At 36.1% G+C, this 17,401-nt stretch overlaps 1 protein-coding gene across 9 annotated transcripts in view; it reads left to right on the top strand.

The window, feature by feature from the left end:
- SYTL5 (synaptotagmin like 5) overlaps positions 1–17,401 on the top strand; it is a 212,820-nt gene that overhangs the window by 163,014 nt on the left and 32,405 nt on the right. For 7 of the 9 annotated variants that reach the window (XM_019747829.2, XM_074323685.1, XM_074323684.1 and 4 more), the window contains exons 7-9: positions 4,952–5,093; positions 8,236–8,368; positions 9,972–10,078. In XM_019747829.2, coding sequence (XP_019603388.2) covers positions 4,952–5,093; positions 8,236–8,368; positions 9,972–10,078 — 382 coding nt within the window. The remainder of the gene's footprint in view (positions 1–4,951; positions 5,094–8,235; positions 8,369–9,971; positions 10,079–17,401) is intronic. The other 2 variants (XM_019747831.2, XM_019747833.2) reach the window with 1 other exon arrangement.

A 17,401-nucleotide genomic window follows, 5' to 3' on the forward strand; every position in this document is an offset into this window, starting at 1 on the left:
AAACCAGGATTTTCTTGTGATGGTAAAAGTCCAAAATATTATCAGACGGAGAGTTCTAGCTGTTCTTAACTTCTTTTGCTTCATACCCAGTCATAGTCCTTCCCTCGTGGTGATTGTCTCCTCCATTTTAGAGTCTTTTAAAAGGAAACAGATCCTTTATGGCAACCCTAAATCTAAACCAACAAACAAATCAGCTTTTGTTTTAGTAAATCAGATTATGAAGATTATGTAATTCACCTTGAGACTCATTGAACAAAATTTTATTGCACACCCACCACATTGTATTATCTTTGCCCTCTCTCCAAAAAGAAAAACGAAGAAGAATATGTGTAATTAAGCCACAGAAGTCCAGTGGCTTTAGAGGAAACTGCAGCTAGAGAAGCTTCTGATGAATTTCTGCTTCTTCCTCATTTCTCTGCTTCCCTAATTCACCATTCAAGAGCTCCTGTGATGGGTCACCTGTGCCTAAGTATAGCACATACATGCACACGTACATACACACATACATCTGTGTGTGTGTATGTATGTATGTATGTATGTATGAATGAACACATGCACCCAATACCTGAAATTCATTCCTTTGGGATGTGTTGACCTCTCCATAGAGTTTTTTTTCTAAGTGGAGACACCCATATTTGTGTGCCTGTGTGCATGGACACACACACAGGGACCAACAAACTTGAAATAAAGGTATAAATCGATAAAATGTGTGGCTTTGTAGGCCATATGGCCTGTGTTTGAATACTGAACTCTGTTGTTGGAGCATGAAAGTGGCTATAGACATAAAACTGAATGGGCATGCCTGCATCACAATAAAACTTTATTTGTGGGCACTAAAATTTGAATTTCATGTAATTTAGGCATTTCCCCAAATATTATTCTTTTGATTTTTTTCACCCACTTAAATATGTAAAAACCACTTTTAGCTAATAGGCTGTACTAAAGCCGGTGGTGGGCCTAATTCGATCCACAGTCCATGGTTTGCCGACCCCTAGTGCAACATGTGCGCTCATTAACACAGGAAGTATCCTTCCATTTACCACAGTCTGAGCCATGGGAATAGCTCAGCTCTCTTAATGTGAGCACTGTTCTGAATAAAGAAATTAGTGGTATGAGGAGAGGGAACGATACAGGTGGCAAGATGTCTGAGATCAATGAATGTAAACTAATCCACAGTTTAGCCCAGTGTTTCTAAACCTGGACTGTGTATTAGAATCCCTAGGTTCGGGGTCGGGGGGTATTAAACCATGTTGATGCCTAGATCCCACACCCAGAGAGTCTGATATGATTAGTCTTGGGTGTGGCCCAAGCATGGGGATTTTTAAAAGCTCTCCCCATGTGTTTGATATGCATGCAAAGGTGAGGGCCATATATCTTCCATCAGACTGTTGACAAAGACATAATATTTTGGGGATCACCAAAGACTGGAAGGTTGAGCTATGTTCAACTTTTTTCCCTTTTCTTTCTTATTTTTAACAACTCTTTCCCGTTTAACAGGCTCACCTCACTTTCTGACTATAACCTCCCTTGCCTGTCTTTCTTACATATTCATTTCAGATCTGAAATAACAGAAGTTAGGAAAGCTCATAAACCACAGGAAGAATAGCACGCGGTCTCTGTGTCATGCTATGCACTAGCCCTGTCCCAGGGAATGTTAATGTCTCTCAGGGTAATGCTGCCTTTTGGCTAATCTTCCTTAGGGGAGCATTCATTTAACCATGCAAGCGCAAGCTCAGCATCGTCAGCCCACTCTTCGAAGGTTGGATGCTGGAAAATTCTTTCTAGACTACAACTCCTGGGAGACAGTTATGTAAACCAGAAAGACAACTCATTAAATTATAATCTCAGTCCTCTATCCTTGGATCCTTTCTAGAAATGGATACATCTAAGAAGCTATTATCAAGGTTTTGGACTAGCATGAAATTGGAGATAACAAAATGAAGGGCTTTTGAAGTATATTTCATAAGCTGCAGTAAATGAGACTCGTTCCTACTCTAGGAAATGTGTCTTTCAATTAACCCAGAATATCAAAGCTCCCCAGACAGTGTCACACCCCACACTTTGGGCCCTATTAGAACAAGATAACTGTTATCTCCTCCATGCCAGTTTCCCCTTAAGCAAATATTACCTTGAAGTTTTGTTAGCGCTGATTTCTGATATTTCTAATTTAAATGTCAATAACATGATATCTGAATCAAAAATGGCTTTCTTCATTGAACTTTAAACTTCTCTGATTTAGACTTGATGAAACTTTTATCTTGTTCCTATTTAAGTGGCAAAGATGCGTATATTTTGTCACATTTTACATAACAACTAAAAGAGTTGCTGTCCAAATGTTTATAACATTCTGCCTCGTTAGACTAAATATTTTTAATCTAATTACCTGAAACAGCCAACTGAGAGGAAAATAATTTTGAGAAGCTCAGAGTAAATGTCAAAACAAATGTGAAAGCATATGTCATTTTTGAGATAATGGTTCTGGCAACAATAGTTTCCAGAAGCTGACCTACAATCACAAGAATTTTTTTCCATATTGCAGGATAGCCTCTTGAATGTCATCACCACAATTAATCAACTTCTGCCAGAACTTCTACATACATATGTCTTTTGTTTCTAGTAAAACTAATCCATGATGGGGACTTTTTCAAAACCGCCTGGGTCAGGGGGAACCTTCAACACAGACACAAGCAGACATATCTGCATAAGTCACTCTGGATCATAAATTATTGGCTCATTTCTCCAAGATTCACTCCTAGCCTTTCTTTTTTAAAAGGAGATTTTGCTTAAAACACTAGGGAGAGAGATTTTTGAGGTAATCTTGTTCTGAGAGTAGAGAACCTATGGTCATAACACAGCATTACTGGATAAGTCTCTAAGCCCCTTCTGAATGGGACTTCCGAGATGAGCAGAATCACTTGGGAAGGCATGAATATGGTTAACTTTTGTCAAATGTAGAAATGTAGCCCCTGAGATAAGAGGACTCAGCAAAATCACCAAGGGACTTAGAATTCATTTAATCTACTTAATCACAAAATTTTATTCTCTTGGCAGAATCAAAAGCCACACTCATAGCCTGTGCAAAGTCCATAGTACTGTAATTTATTCACAGTGCCATCTCTAGAAAGAAGCCAGAGACTGTTTCTATGTAGTATCAAATGAATGCCACCACAGAATTTTCATAGTTCTCTTAATCAAATTCCAAGGCACTAACCCCCCAGCTCTCTGATCCTTTGATTAGCTTCTTGATAGCTCCATCTGTCAACATAGAACCAGCCTGATTGTAGCAATTTGACCTTGGTGAAATGATGAGTAAGCAGCATGAGAAACTAGAATGAGTACAGGCTTCGGGTAGGAAGATGATTTTCAGTTTTTATCCTGACTTTGTCATGTACTAACTCTGTGACTGCGTGGTGGTGGTGTGTGTACGTACACACGTACATGCATGTATGGAATAATTGCTTAACCTCTCCAAGACTCACTTTCTTTATCTTTAAAATAGGATGTTAGTACCTTTTTTTTTACAGGGATGTTGGTGAATGGAAAGTGTCTAACATCTAGAAAATACTCAGTAAATGCAGCTGCTGTTTTCATAATTATTGAGGTGGCGGCAGCTGGTAGTTTCAGTCGGCATACTTGATTTTGGTGGCTTCTCTGGTGCATAGCCTTGAAAACACTTATGAACTGTAATTGACAGCTCCAATGGCTACTGCCAGTTCTTCTGCCAGATTTATCTTCTGGTAATGACACATGCATAATCCGACGTTCTTTTTAAAAAATATCCTTTATTCCTTTAAGTCTTTCCTCTGATTGGCTCAACTGTAAGCCCTAATCACTATCGCCACTTTGCTTTAGCAATAAGATGGTTATTATTATAGGTGCACTTATAATTTATTAAAATAGTAACTAAAAGAGTGAAATTCATGAGGGCTTGTATTTTACCACTTAGCCATATTCTGTGCTCACTGAGGGTAAAGGATAAAATAAGAACAAACAACTTCTATTCAAGGCTAAATTGTCAAAGCTTATATTTACTTATGAAGCTCCATTTAATGAGAAAATTTGTGATCTCCTCAAGAGCAGGAACTGTTTTTTCCTTAATCATTATTAAATGGAATTGAATCAGTTTTAGCAAACATGAAAGTGAGTCAATCCTATTTGCCAAGTGTCATTATTTATACCACATAAATGCACACCATGAGTTAGTCTCTAAAACAACGCAAAAATAAAATATAATTTTCAATCTTTGATTAAATATGTTCTGAGTGCCTCCTTTATGCCAAGACATTACGAAGGTGCTGGAGATATTATGGTAAATACATAGTGAACTCTGTCCCTAAGGAGCTCACAGTTGAAAGAGGCACCCAGGCCCACCTATATGGATTAGTTAGGGAGTCGCACAAGACCTTGTGTACTCAAGTGCTACATAGTTTGGCAAAGACCATAAGTCAATAGGAATTGAGTAGAACAGAAGTTGATAAGGCCTGTGATTGACAGGAAGGGTCTAATGGGGGAGGCTGGACTCCATCTGAGCCTTGAAGGATGGGGAAAATTTGCATGAACTGAGAGTGGCAAATAGGGCATATTAGGTGGGGATAACATAAGCAAAAGCCTTAGAGGTGGAAGCATGACCACGAGGATGGTAAATTGAAAGGATAGTGGGGAATCTGGACTTGGCTGAGAGAGTGCTAGCAAGCTGTGGGAAATATAGTTGGAAAGGTAGTGAAACTCAATGACAAAGATCTTGGAGTCAGACAAATGGGGTTGAACCTTGTGAGCCCTGGATGGTCTTTGAGGAGGAGAGTGACATGATAGGTGATGACCAGGTCCAGTGTAGCTCTGGTGTACTTCATGTGGTTCACATGTCTATCATTTTCTTTTAAGCTTTTCCCTGATTGCATCTTTGGTTGCTGCTCTGCTTCCATGTTAATTCAGAATATTCTTTCACATTTAGGGGAAGCACTGGTTCATCAGATCTTAATGACCAGGAAGCTGGTCCTGGGACTCCGAAGAGCAGCCAGAGCAACAATATGACCCCAGTCACTCAGAGGTCACCCGCCCCAAGCACACGTAGCATGACCTCATTCAGCAGCAGAGTAAGTACACAGATGTGAAGAGACACCCAGCTTCTGGGATTCGACCTCACCACCAATGGCATGACTGGGTTTCAACTCTCTGTGTCTCTGCGCATGTTGTTTACACTGCCTAATGGTAGAAAGCTCTTATCAGGACCGAACCCATTGTATCCTTGGCTCCTGGCAGGAAACCTAAAGTGAGAAGGAAAAGGAAGGAGCAGGTTAAAGGTGGCATTTGTATGATGGGGATTTAAATGGCTATATGGTATAAAATAAATATAAGTAATTTTTAGAAGTCTTTGATTTTCATCCTCCATGTTACTTCTCAAGATGGTGACTGCACAAAAATTTTTCCAAACTGATTTAAATCAGGAAAAGTAGAATCTTCAAATATTTTTATAGTTTCTATACATCTGTTAAGATAAGGGGTCAATACATAACGAAGACTTAAATTGCATTGTATATGTGTGCATATAATATATAACACATATAATACAGAGCATCCCAAAAAAATGTATACACATTTTAAGACAGGAAAAAAATGTATTAAAATTGTATTACTCAATATATACCGATAACAAAAGATGAATACAAATCATGTGTATACTTTTTTTGGCATCCCCGGTATATAATATGGAAGCTGTTCTTTTGAATGAACGAGCATCTACAACATTTTTTGATTAAGCAGGAAACAGTATATATCGCTAACATCTATATTTAAGAAAATTTTATGTACAAATGACAATTTTTTGAGTCAGCCAATATTTAATGAGGGCCTACTATATGCCAGGCCCTGGTCAAGCAAAGACTTGAAGGAAGTGAAATAATTATGCGTGCAGGCGGGGACAGCACTGATATTCAGCAAGTACATTACAGGAAAGCTCTTCCAATTACTTATGGCTAGCCTCCATCTTGAATAGTTAATGACCTTGCTCAACAGTCTGAAATATCTTTAATGCCCCTGGAGGAGTAGCCACTGTAAAGACCTGAGGCGAGAGCGTGCCTGGTATGTTCAAGGAAGAGCAAGAGAGCCAGTGTGGCTGTTGTGAGTGTATGAAGGAAGGAGTACTAGGAAATGAGTCCACAGAGGTAATAGGGCCAGATGGGCCTTGTAGGTCACTTATATGGACTTTGGCATTTACTTCGAGTAAGATGGGAGTAGTTGCAGGTTTTGAGCAGAGGAATAGCGTGATCTGGCTTCTGTTTATACAGGATCTGGGGACTGTGTTAAGAAGCAGCTACTGTGTTTCTCTGAAAATAAGACCTAGCCGGACAATCAGCTCTAATGCGTCTTTTGGAGCAAAAATTAATATATGACCTGGTCTTATTTTACTATAATATAAGACTGGGTCTTATGTAAGATCGAGTCTTATATTAATTTTTGCTCCAAAAGACGCATTAGAGCTGATTGTCCGGCTAGGTCTTATTTTCAGAGAAACACGGTATAGGCAGTTGCCTGTGCTGTTCTTACTCGTGCATTCTAGCGGATCTAGCTAGTCCTTTCTAAGGAAAAAAGAGAAACAAAGGGAAATATTTTCTGTTGAATAAGCGTAAGACAGCACAGTACTTTAAGAAGCACATTTGCTCTTTCATGAAGGAAGACATATATAAAGTGAGATGATGATCAAAGTAACTTCTCAATTTCTCCCATTTCTCAGCATCTCTGTGTTTCAATGTTTTCTGCTTTAGCACACAAGAACTAAGTTTTTAAAGTGGAAAACTCTTAGAATATGAAAGTCTCTAACCTGTCCTCTGCTGTGATGTAACTTGTCAATTTTAGGTTTCACATCCTGAATCTCCAGAGTATGTGTTATATGTTAATGACCATGCAATATTAATTAGCCCATTAATGCTCAACATGACTGATACTCCCAGGGTGCCAATTGGAAAATTTGCTGTCATCATAATTGCCACTAAGGAAATTGGTCTTGCTTCATTGGAGAACTAACTCCATGTGTGAACAACATTTTGAAGAGATGTTGAAAATTGACCTAAAATAATTTATCTCTTTGACCTCTGTAACAATCTTTTGGTAAACCTTAGTAGTCTGTGGCAATTAGTTAGGGGCTATATTCTTCCTGCTACAAGGAGTATGTGTTAGGAAATAATCAAAGACCAAAAACAGTTTATATTGGATGTGCATTGATTAGCATGCTAAGCCAGTGAGAGCCACATTTCTGGAGTGACTTCATCAAAGTTTCCCTCTTTGGACTAAATGTAGGGCAACCAGGAGGGAATTCCTTCCTGTAGGACTTTGAAAGGCATTTTTTGATTGCGGAAGGGGGAATTGAAAGTCTCCTTTAGGTTTAATCATTATCACACTGTGGTGTCATTTGCATGGACATTGAGCCTCATCCCAGGTCTCAAAAGTTGCAAAATTAGTTTTTTAATGCTCAAGCAATTTTGGAGTGATACAGTCGTCAAGCCCCAAGGGCCCAGGCAAAGTTGGGACAGAGTTGTCTTTTATTGTATGTTACACTGAAAGCAAGTCGCAGACTGAATTCTGCCACATGCATAAGAATTTATTAGCAAGCAGGCACCCAGAAAATCACTCGTCGTGTAAACTGGGGAAGTCCCCATTCTTTATCCTTTTATGAACTTTCATAAGCACCTTGCATGAAAGTTGCATTCCAATAACAATGTAACCAGCCATGTTCTGATCACCCAGCCTGCTAAATGGAAAAGGTGGCGTGATCTTCTTTTAAATGGGGGTGGAGGAGGTAAAGGATGGTTAAGGATAGAGGGTGTTGAAAGTGGGGACAAACATAGGACCAGAGTTCTAAGCCTGAGTACTACTCTAAGGATATTAAGCTTGCCAGGTTCTTACACATAGTTATGTGAGATTACAGGTACCTGTATCATCTTTCTTGCTAACCATGTATTGGAACACTCACTAATTTTGTGAATGAAAAATTATTTCAGATGCCTTTTGTGCTAATTAACAAACCTCTTGGTAAAGATTTTAGAGAGTAATTATTGATAATAAGTTTTAGAGAATATGGACTCCTGATGAGGGACCTCCAAATATCAACTAGCTCCTCCTAAAGAGTGTACACATAAACATGGTTATACTGAAGTATATTTCTATGGAAGGATTTTAAAGTAAATCAATGTCAGTATAATATTTTGTTTCGTTTTGTTTTTTTCATTTTTACTTTGTGAGAAGGAACATGGTTTTGAAAATTCCATGGATTTGGCTGCCTTTGAAAGCGCCTCAGAGGACCTCACAAAGAGTCATCGCAGAAACACTTCTGGCACACCTTCCATAGCAGTATCTGGGGCTTCCTTCTCCTCAGGTGGGTATTTACAATGTGACTACTTTGTTGTACAAAAGTCTAAATCAGGTGGAACTACACTCTTGTGTGGCATTAAATGGATGTGTCATGCCTTAGATAAAAATTGTCCCTTCTTTGACACATGGTAGTAGGCCAACTCCATAAGAGCTACTTAAAGATGGTCCCAGGTGCTGTCTTCAGCTTCCTGCATGCATGCAAAATCCATTTATTTAGTGTATATTCTTGCCAGCTATCACTGCCAAGTTTCGGAGCTGTATCAAATGTCAGTATAGGAGTGTAAGAAATATAATTGGCTCATTTGATGTGGAAGATAAGGACACATGCCCAGAGTTCAAAGAAATGGTAGTTCAATTGATCTGGTGGTCAGAAATGCCCTATATCTAGACAGATTAATTATTTCATGGCTTAAGTAAAGAATTATTTTGCAAGTAGCATTAGGGTATTCATAATAACCCCTTTCTTTTGTGTGGTACATTCAAATATATCATTTCACTTCATCACCACAACAATCCTCTGAAGCAGGTATTATTTATGTTGCAATTCTATTACCTATGAATAAGGACTCTCTGTAGACATATCTGTCATAATGATGGAGTTTATATCCCATGTGTAGAATGAAAATCATGACAAAATCCTCAACATGAAAAAGTTACTTGTTACCTAATGATGGTATTTGCATAAAGTGTAACACTGGATTCTGTGTGCTGAGCTGGGGAGTCTCTCCTAACCAGGTAGCTCCCAAAGGGTTTTCTAACTGTGTGTGGTTATCACTGCATTTTGTTCAGGACTAGAAAATCGGTTCACCTGTGAAATGCAAAATTTTAAATGAGCCTAGAAGCCAACCTCCTAGAGTGTATTTCTACTGCTTCTGTTACACATCTCCTGTTTATTGAGTACTCTGTATCAGGCACTATGCTAAGCACTTCTGCACCATTTCATTTACAGTTTCAAACTTACATACTTGATTGCTCTTTTAAATCTTTCTCATTTATAAGCAACTGTATTTATCTCAGCAGGGCTTTGACATAGAACTGTTCAGTGGAAATAAACTGTGTCTTGGGAAGCTGTCCACAGCAATCCTGAGGAGTGCATTGTTCTTATATTTTCAAAAGCAAGATATTCTTCTGATGAAAGAATGTTCTGGTGCCTCAAGAAATAGATTTCCTCCTAATTTACCTCTAGCCACTCACTGGTGTGTGAATTCTCTAAATTTTGAAATCAAGAGTAGTTATCGTTATGTTTTTTCTAAGCTTAAGAGCTTATTCTATGAGAGTTTTTCAATATCTATGAGCAAAACAGAAGCCTTAAACAGCTTAAAAATTAACATTTTATAGTAGAGCATTTAATCTTCTATGATCAAAGGAGAAATGACACATCAGTGTTGGTAATTCAATCCAAGGAAATTTCCAAATACTATTAAAAAATGGAAGTATGTTAGCATAAACAGCATTAAGTTACTGACTCTGACCGTTGTTTTCATGACAGTATCTATGCCCCATGCCTAGAAAGAACTGGACTAGAGATGAAACATTTGCAATGAAAAATGAAACCTTCTAACAAAATAAGCTGATTCATATCTTTCCTTTTCTCTTCCTTCCTTCAGACCGGAGTCAATCTGAGTTAGATTTGAGTGGATCATTTACAGAAGACTTTGAGGATACTGTAAACCTAAGAAGCAAGTCTGTCCCTGGGGTTTTAGACAAAGACTTGGTAAGTTGGATGTGGAAGAGAGTCTAATGATCATGAGGAAAGGGCATGATCTTGTTCCAAACCTGTCCACTTTTAGGTGAGGATGAGTTGAAACTAGAGTGAGAATAGATGATAATCTCTTCCTATGAGTCTTCACAACCAACAACTAAGAAATGATTTAGAAAAGGTCAAAGGTAATCATGTTAATGAGTGAAGATTAGCCCTAACAAAACGCCTGTTGGGAATTTCAATTCCTGGCTAAAAGCACATCGCTTCATCTAAACCTGGAAAATGAAGGATCTCAGCATTTCCTAAACCAAATATTACTAGACTTATCTGACTATATATTTTATATGAACCTTTCTACATCTCAAGTATGCCCAATAAACGACTTTCTTAATTGAGACTAAATTATGTGAAAATTAATATTTAGAGGAACTCATTTATAAAATGAGAAAGTAGAATTAGATTATTTTTAAGGTTCCTTCCAGTTCTAATATTCTGATATTTTGATTTCTACAATTGCTATAATGCAATTTGAATTCTTTGGAAGAAAGATATAAAACAAACGTTAAATGACATTAATATATTTCCAAAGCAAGCCAGGAAACTCAGAGTTCTAAAACTCAGTGTGACTTACTATAGTATAAAATAACTGGGAAAGTATTTTAAAATCCACCACAAAGTGGGGGCAGGGGGACAGGCAATAAAATCAAATGGTTTCAAGGATGACTTTTGTTCAACCTTTAAAGAACAGCTAATTCCAGTGCTCCGAAACCTATTCCTGATCTTAGAAAACTTTGAAAATTTTCAGATTCATAGTTTGAAACTATTATAACCTTAATAGTCAAACTTGATTTTAAAAGCAGTTTAAAAAAAACTAATTTAAAACCAATAGAAACTATTAAAATATGATTTTAAAAATACCAAATGTCCAAAAACCCCATAGTGTATATCCTTCTATTTTTTTTAATTAAAGTTTATTGTGGTGACAATTGTTAGTAGTGTATATCCTTTTAAATGTTGAAATGATAAAGACATTTCCATTAAAATAAAGAACAAAACATTCCCACTATTAGTATATTGATCAGTGTTGTTCTGAAGGTTCTGACAATTGCAATCTGAGAAGAAAATCAAATGATCTTTGTAAATGTTCAATAAGATATGAAATTTTATATGTTTTCTAATATGCTTGAATAACAAAAAAAATCTTATGTGATTTAGTAAGAAAAGCTTGGAATTAGCAAGGGTATTTGGGAAGACCAGCAACTCAGCTAATCTTAGTTTATGGTCCTGGTTTGGCAAGCAATAGACTCACAAACTAACCAGAAATTTATTGGGAAAGCTGATCAATGAGACAGCCATACAGGGCCTTGACAAGCTCTCCAGACATTCTCGTGGAGAGCGGTGGAGAGAGTGAAGCGTGGAGTGAGGCCAAGCTATTGAGTCATCCCTGGCTGCCTATGAGCTGGTGCACGTGTACAAATAAGACATGAGAAGGCCCAGTAGGAAGTAAGAGCTAGAGGAGACTTGGAAAACTGCCTGATTTTTGAATGCACTCTGAAAACAACACAGATTTCACAAATGAAAGAGAACGGTTAAGGGCTCACTGGCTTGAGGTGTTTGAACAACCTCTAAACAATTACTAACTGATCGCTAAACTATGCACATATAGGGGTGATCTATAGGAAGTTAAGCTTAAAAATTAAAACGAGAATTAAAAAAAGATGACCAGAGACATGAGCAGCCACAAACGGCAGGAAGCAGGTTGGTCCAGCCAAGTTACTAAATAAATAAACAAACAACCAAAAAAAACAACAGATAAAACAAGGAACAAGTCGCCTTCAGTGGTAAAAATAATCGGAATCCAGAGTTACTATAATATATAAAGGAAAATGTTGGTTTTTTTGAGATCAACAAAATTGACAAATCTTTAGCAAGCCATGATTTCTTAGGCTCAGCATTATTAACATTTTTGGCTAGATAATTCAGTGTTATGGGGGACTGCTCTGTGTACTGTCGGATGTTTAGAAAGATCCCTGGTTTTTACCCAGTAGTACTCCCTGAATTGTGACAACCAAAAATATCTCCAGATAATACCAAATGTCCCCTTGGGGGGAAAATCACCCCCAGATGAAAACCACTAAGCTACAGTAGCCAAGAAAAAGAGTGCGAGGACACAAATTACCAAAATTAGGAATGAAAGCGGGGGCATCACTACCAACATAACAAATTTAAATGATTATAAGGTAATACCATGAACAACTGTATGCCAACTGGATTGGCAACTTATATGAAATGGACAAATTCCAAGGAAGACACAAATTACTAAAATTGATTCAAAAAATAGAAATTCTGTGTAGATCTAGAATAAGTTAAAAGTACTGAATTAGTAATTAAAAATCTTCCCCAAAGAAAAACTTAGGTATAGATGGCTTCACTGATGAAGTCCATCAAATATTTGAAAAAGAAATATTATTAATTCTTCACAAAGGAAATACTTCCCCACTCTTTTTATGAGGCCAATATTACACTGATACCAAGCTAGACAAAGACACTGCAAGAAAAGAAAACTAGAGACTAATATCCATCATGAGTATACATGGAAAAATCCTTAATAAAATATTTGAAAACCACGTCCAGTAACACAAAAGGATTATACACCATAACAAAGTGGGATTTAGCCTATGGATACAAAGTTGATTTAGCATTCAAAAATAAATTAATGTAATACATCATATCAGTATAGTAACATAATCACATCATCTCAGTAGATGCAGAAAAAGCATTAGACAAAATCCAACATCCATTCATAATAAAACTCTCAACAAACTGGGAATAGAGGAAACTTCCTCAGTCAAATAAAGGGCATCTTCAAAATTCCTCCAGCTAGTTGCCATACTTAAAGGCAAAAGGGACCAAATGCTTTCTCCCTAAGTGCAGGAACAAGATGAAGATTTTCACTTTCACTGCTTCTATTCAACATTATACAGGATTGTCTAGCCAATACAGTAGGAAACGAGAAGGAAAAGGAAGGAAGGGAGGGAGGGGGAAAAAAGAAACAGATAAAAAAGGAAAAGAAGGCATCTCATTGGGAAGAAAGAAGTATTAACTTCTTTACTTGCAGATGACATGGTTCTGTATGTAGAAGAACCTAAAGACTCTACAAACGTATTACTAGAACTAATAAACAAGTTCAGCAAGGTTGAAGGATATAAGATCAAATATAAAATACAACTGTATTTCTATGTATTAGCAATGAATCTGAAAATGAAGACTATAATTCCATTAAAAATAGCATGAAAAATACTTAGGAATTAATTCCTCAAAAAATATGACAGTCATGTATATTGGAATTTAGAAAAATATTGCTGAGCTAAATTAAAGATCTAAATTTATGGAGAGACATTCTGTGTTTATTGATTAAAAGATTCAAAAAATTTTAAGGTATATTCTCTCCAAATCTATAAACACAAACCCTATTAAAATCTAAGCAGGCTATTTTATAGAAATGGACATGCTAATTCTAAAATTTATGTGGAAATGAAAAGGATCCAGGGTAACAAAATCAATTTTAAAGAACCAAGTTGGAAGATGTAATCTGTTAGATTTTGAAACTTACTATACAGCTATAGTATTAAGTACAGTGTAGTATTGGTATAACCATAAACATTCAAAGGAATATAACAGTCCAGAAACAACCCTTACATTTATGTTCTATTGATTTGGGGCAATTCAGTGGGGAAAGGATATCTTTTCAACAGATCCTACTGGGACAATTGGATATCCATAAGCCAAAAAGTGTGTGGAGGGGGGTAAGGAGGGGAGAAGAACTTTGATTCTACCATACACCATGCACAAAAACTAACTCACAATGGATTTCATACCTGAATGTAAAAACTGAAACTATAAAATTTCTAAAAGAAACCTAGGAGATTGTGAATAGTGCTGCCAAGATATAGAAACAACCAAAATGCCTATCAATAGACGATTGGATAAAGAAATTGTAGTACGTATATACAATGGAATATTACTCTGCCATAAAAAAGAATAAAATCTTACCATTTGCAACAACATGGATAGACCTAGAGGTTTTTATGCTGAGTGAAATAAGTCAGACTGAGAAAGAGAAACACCATATGATCTCACTTATATGTGGAACCTAAAGAACAGAATAAACAAACAGAAATAGACTCATAGATACAGAGAACAAAATGGTGGTTGCTAGATAGGGAGGAGGGTTGGGGGATGGGTAAAAAAGGTGAAGGGATTAGGAAGTACAAATTGGTGGTTATAAAACTGTCACAGGTATATAAAATACAGTATGGGGAATATAGTCAATAATGTAAAAAATATGTATAGTATCAGGTGGGTACTAGGCTTACTGGGGATATCCCTTCATAAATTACATAAAGGTCTAATCACTACACTGTACACCTGGAACTAATATAAAATAATATTGAATGTCTCTATAATTTTAAAAATATAGTCATGGAATGTAAAGTACAGTATAGGGAATATAGTCAATGGTATAGTAATAACTATGTATGGTGTCAGATGGGTACTAGACTTGTTGGGGTCATTACTTTTGAGGTGTGTTAATGTCTAATCACTATGTTGTTTGTATACCGAAACTAATAACAATATATACATACATACATACGTAAAAGAAAAACAAGTTTAAAATCCCACAAATGTACAAAGTAAAAACAGGCAGCTAAGGAATTAGTGGGTTAACAAAGATATCATAATGAGCATATAAAACAATCAGAACTACACAAAAATAAAAATACTACGAAAAAAAGTAAAGGATGCAGCAAAAGTCTCACTTGTGGGAAAATTTTATACCCTTAAATATTTACATAAGGCAAGAAGGGGTGAAAATTGTTCACTATGAATAAACTTTGTAGTTAGGATAATAACACATTAAACTCAAAGAATATCAAAATAGAGACATAACTAAGAACAGAAATCAATTAACTACAAAACATAAAATGGAGAATAAAAACAAATGGTTCTTCGAAAAAACTAACAAAGTGGACAGTCTTTCAAAGGAGTGGAAAAGACAGAGAGGGAAAAAGCAAATAATATGAATGAAAAAGGGAGCATAACTACAGATAAAACAGATTTAAAGATAATATCAGCAATTATGTGCAAAAATTTTGAAAACTTAGATGAAATGAATAAATTTCTATAAAAATAATTTTTCATAAATGACTCAAGAAAAATTTAAAAACTTGATATTTCTGGATCTGAATAATAAAACTGAAACAGCAGTTTACAATCTCATAAAGACAAAAGCAGACCCAGACTACTTGACTGGAAAACCCTATGAAACTTTCAAGGAAATTATTATCCTAAGTTTTCCATAAAGTATTTTTATTGTGGTAGAATATGTATAACATAAAATACGCCCTTTTACCTATTTTTGAATCTACAGTTTTGTGGCATAAAATGTATTTATATTGTTGTACAACCATCACCACCATTCATCTCCACAAATTTTTTATTTTCCCCAACTTAAATTCTGTACCTATTAAATGCTAACCATTATTCCCCCTCCTTCAATACCCTGGCAACCACCATTCTCCTTTCTGTCTGTGAGTTTGATTACTCTAGAAATCTCATATAAGAGGACTCATATAATATTTTCCTTACATACAAACTTTTTGGGACAATTGAAAGTTGGAATGTTTCTAACCCTTTTGTGAGTCCAGTGAAAACCAAGGCTTGGTTTTCACCAAGGCATTTTGAAAAAGAAAATGGCAAGCCTATTTTATTTCTAAATATAGATGGAAAAATCCTAAGCAAAATTTTAGCAAATTGAATTCAGTTGTGTGTAAGAAGGATAAAACACCATGACCATGCTGGATTTATCACAGGTTTACAATGATTTTTCTTAATTAAAGTTTATTGGAGTGACAACGGTTAGTAAAATTACATAGGTTTCAAGTATACAATTCTGTAATAAATTATCTGTATATATCACATTGTGTGTTTACCACCCAGAGTCAGTTCTCCTTCCATCACCATGTAGTTGATCCCCTTTACCCTCATCTACCACCCCCCACCCCCCCTTACCCTCTAGTAACCACTAAAGTATTATCTATGAGTTTTTGTTTGTTTGTTTGTTTTGTTTTGTTTCTTTGTTGCTTTCAATTTTATATCCCACATACAATGATACTTTTAAAAATTTTAGAATAGCTTTAGATTTACAGAAAATTTGTGAAGAGAATTCCCACATAACCCCATACCCAGTGTCTCGTACTAATATCTGATATTAGCCAACTGTATTTGTCACAATTAATCAGTGTTGATACATTATAGTTAACTAAAGTCCATACTTTATTCAGATTTCCTTAGTCTTTAATGCCCCTTTTCTGTTCCAGAATTCCATCCAAGGTACTGCATTACATTTAATTGTTATATCTCCTTAGGTTCCTCTTGACTGAGTCTGTTTCTCAGACTTTCCTTGTTTGTGATTACCTTACTAGTTTTGAGGAATGCTGGTCAGGTATTTTGTAGAAATTTCCCTTAATTTAAATTTATCTGATATTTTTCTCATGATCAGAAATGGGTTATGTATTTTTGGGAGGAAGATTACAATGGGAAAGTGCCATGCTCACCATGTCATATCCAGAGCACATACTGTCAACATGACTGATCACTGCTGATGTTGACTTTGATCACCTGGCTGAGCTAGTGTTTCTCTGCTGCAAAGTTCCTCATTTCCCCCTTTTCTATTACAATATTCTTTGGAAGAAAGTCACTGTGTACAGCCCACACTGAAGGAGTTAAGCTCTATCTTCTCGAAGATGGAATATCTACATAAATTATTTAAAATTATTTTACATGGGAGATGTGTCTCTTCTCACCCATTTATTTTATTTTTTTATTAAATTTATTGGGGTGACAATTGTTAGTAAAATTACATAGACCAAAAAGCAACAAAAGAACAAGTCACCCATTTATTTTCCAATCACTTATTTACATCAGTATGTATTCATGGATATTTATTGTATACTTGGAGATATAATCCAATACTACTACTTTATTTTCTTGCTCAAATTTTTCTAGCTTTGCCCATTGGGGGCTCTTTGATTCTTGTGTCCCTTGACATATTCCTATCATTGGGGGTTGAGATTTTTGTTGTTGGTTTGTTTTTGTTTCGTTTTGAGCACGTTCTTACTTTCTAATATCATCAGGTTCTCCAGCTTATCTTGTGAGCTCCTCAGTGAGAAAAAGGCAAATTAACCAATATAAAAATAAACAAGTCTTAAACAAGTACTTCATGAAACAGGAAATTTAGTCAGCCAATGATCAGGAAAAGGTCAACTTAATAAA

The sequence above is a fragment of the Rhinolophus sinicus genome, chromosome X (assembly GCF_036562045.2).
Source record: "Rhinolophus sinicus isolate RSC01 chromosome X, ASM3656204v1, whole genome shotgun sequence".
Classification (NCBI taxonomy): Eukaryota; Metazoa; Chordata; class Mammalia; order Chiroptera; family Rhinolophidae; genus Rhinolophus; species Rhinolophus sinicus.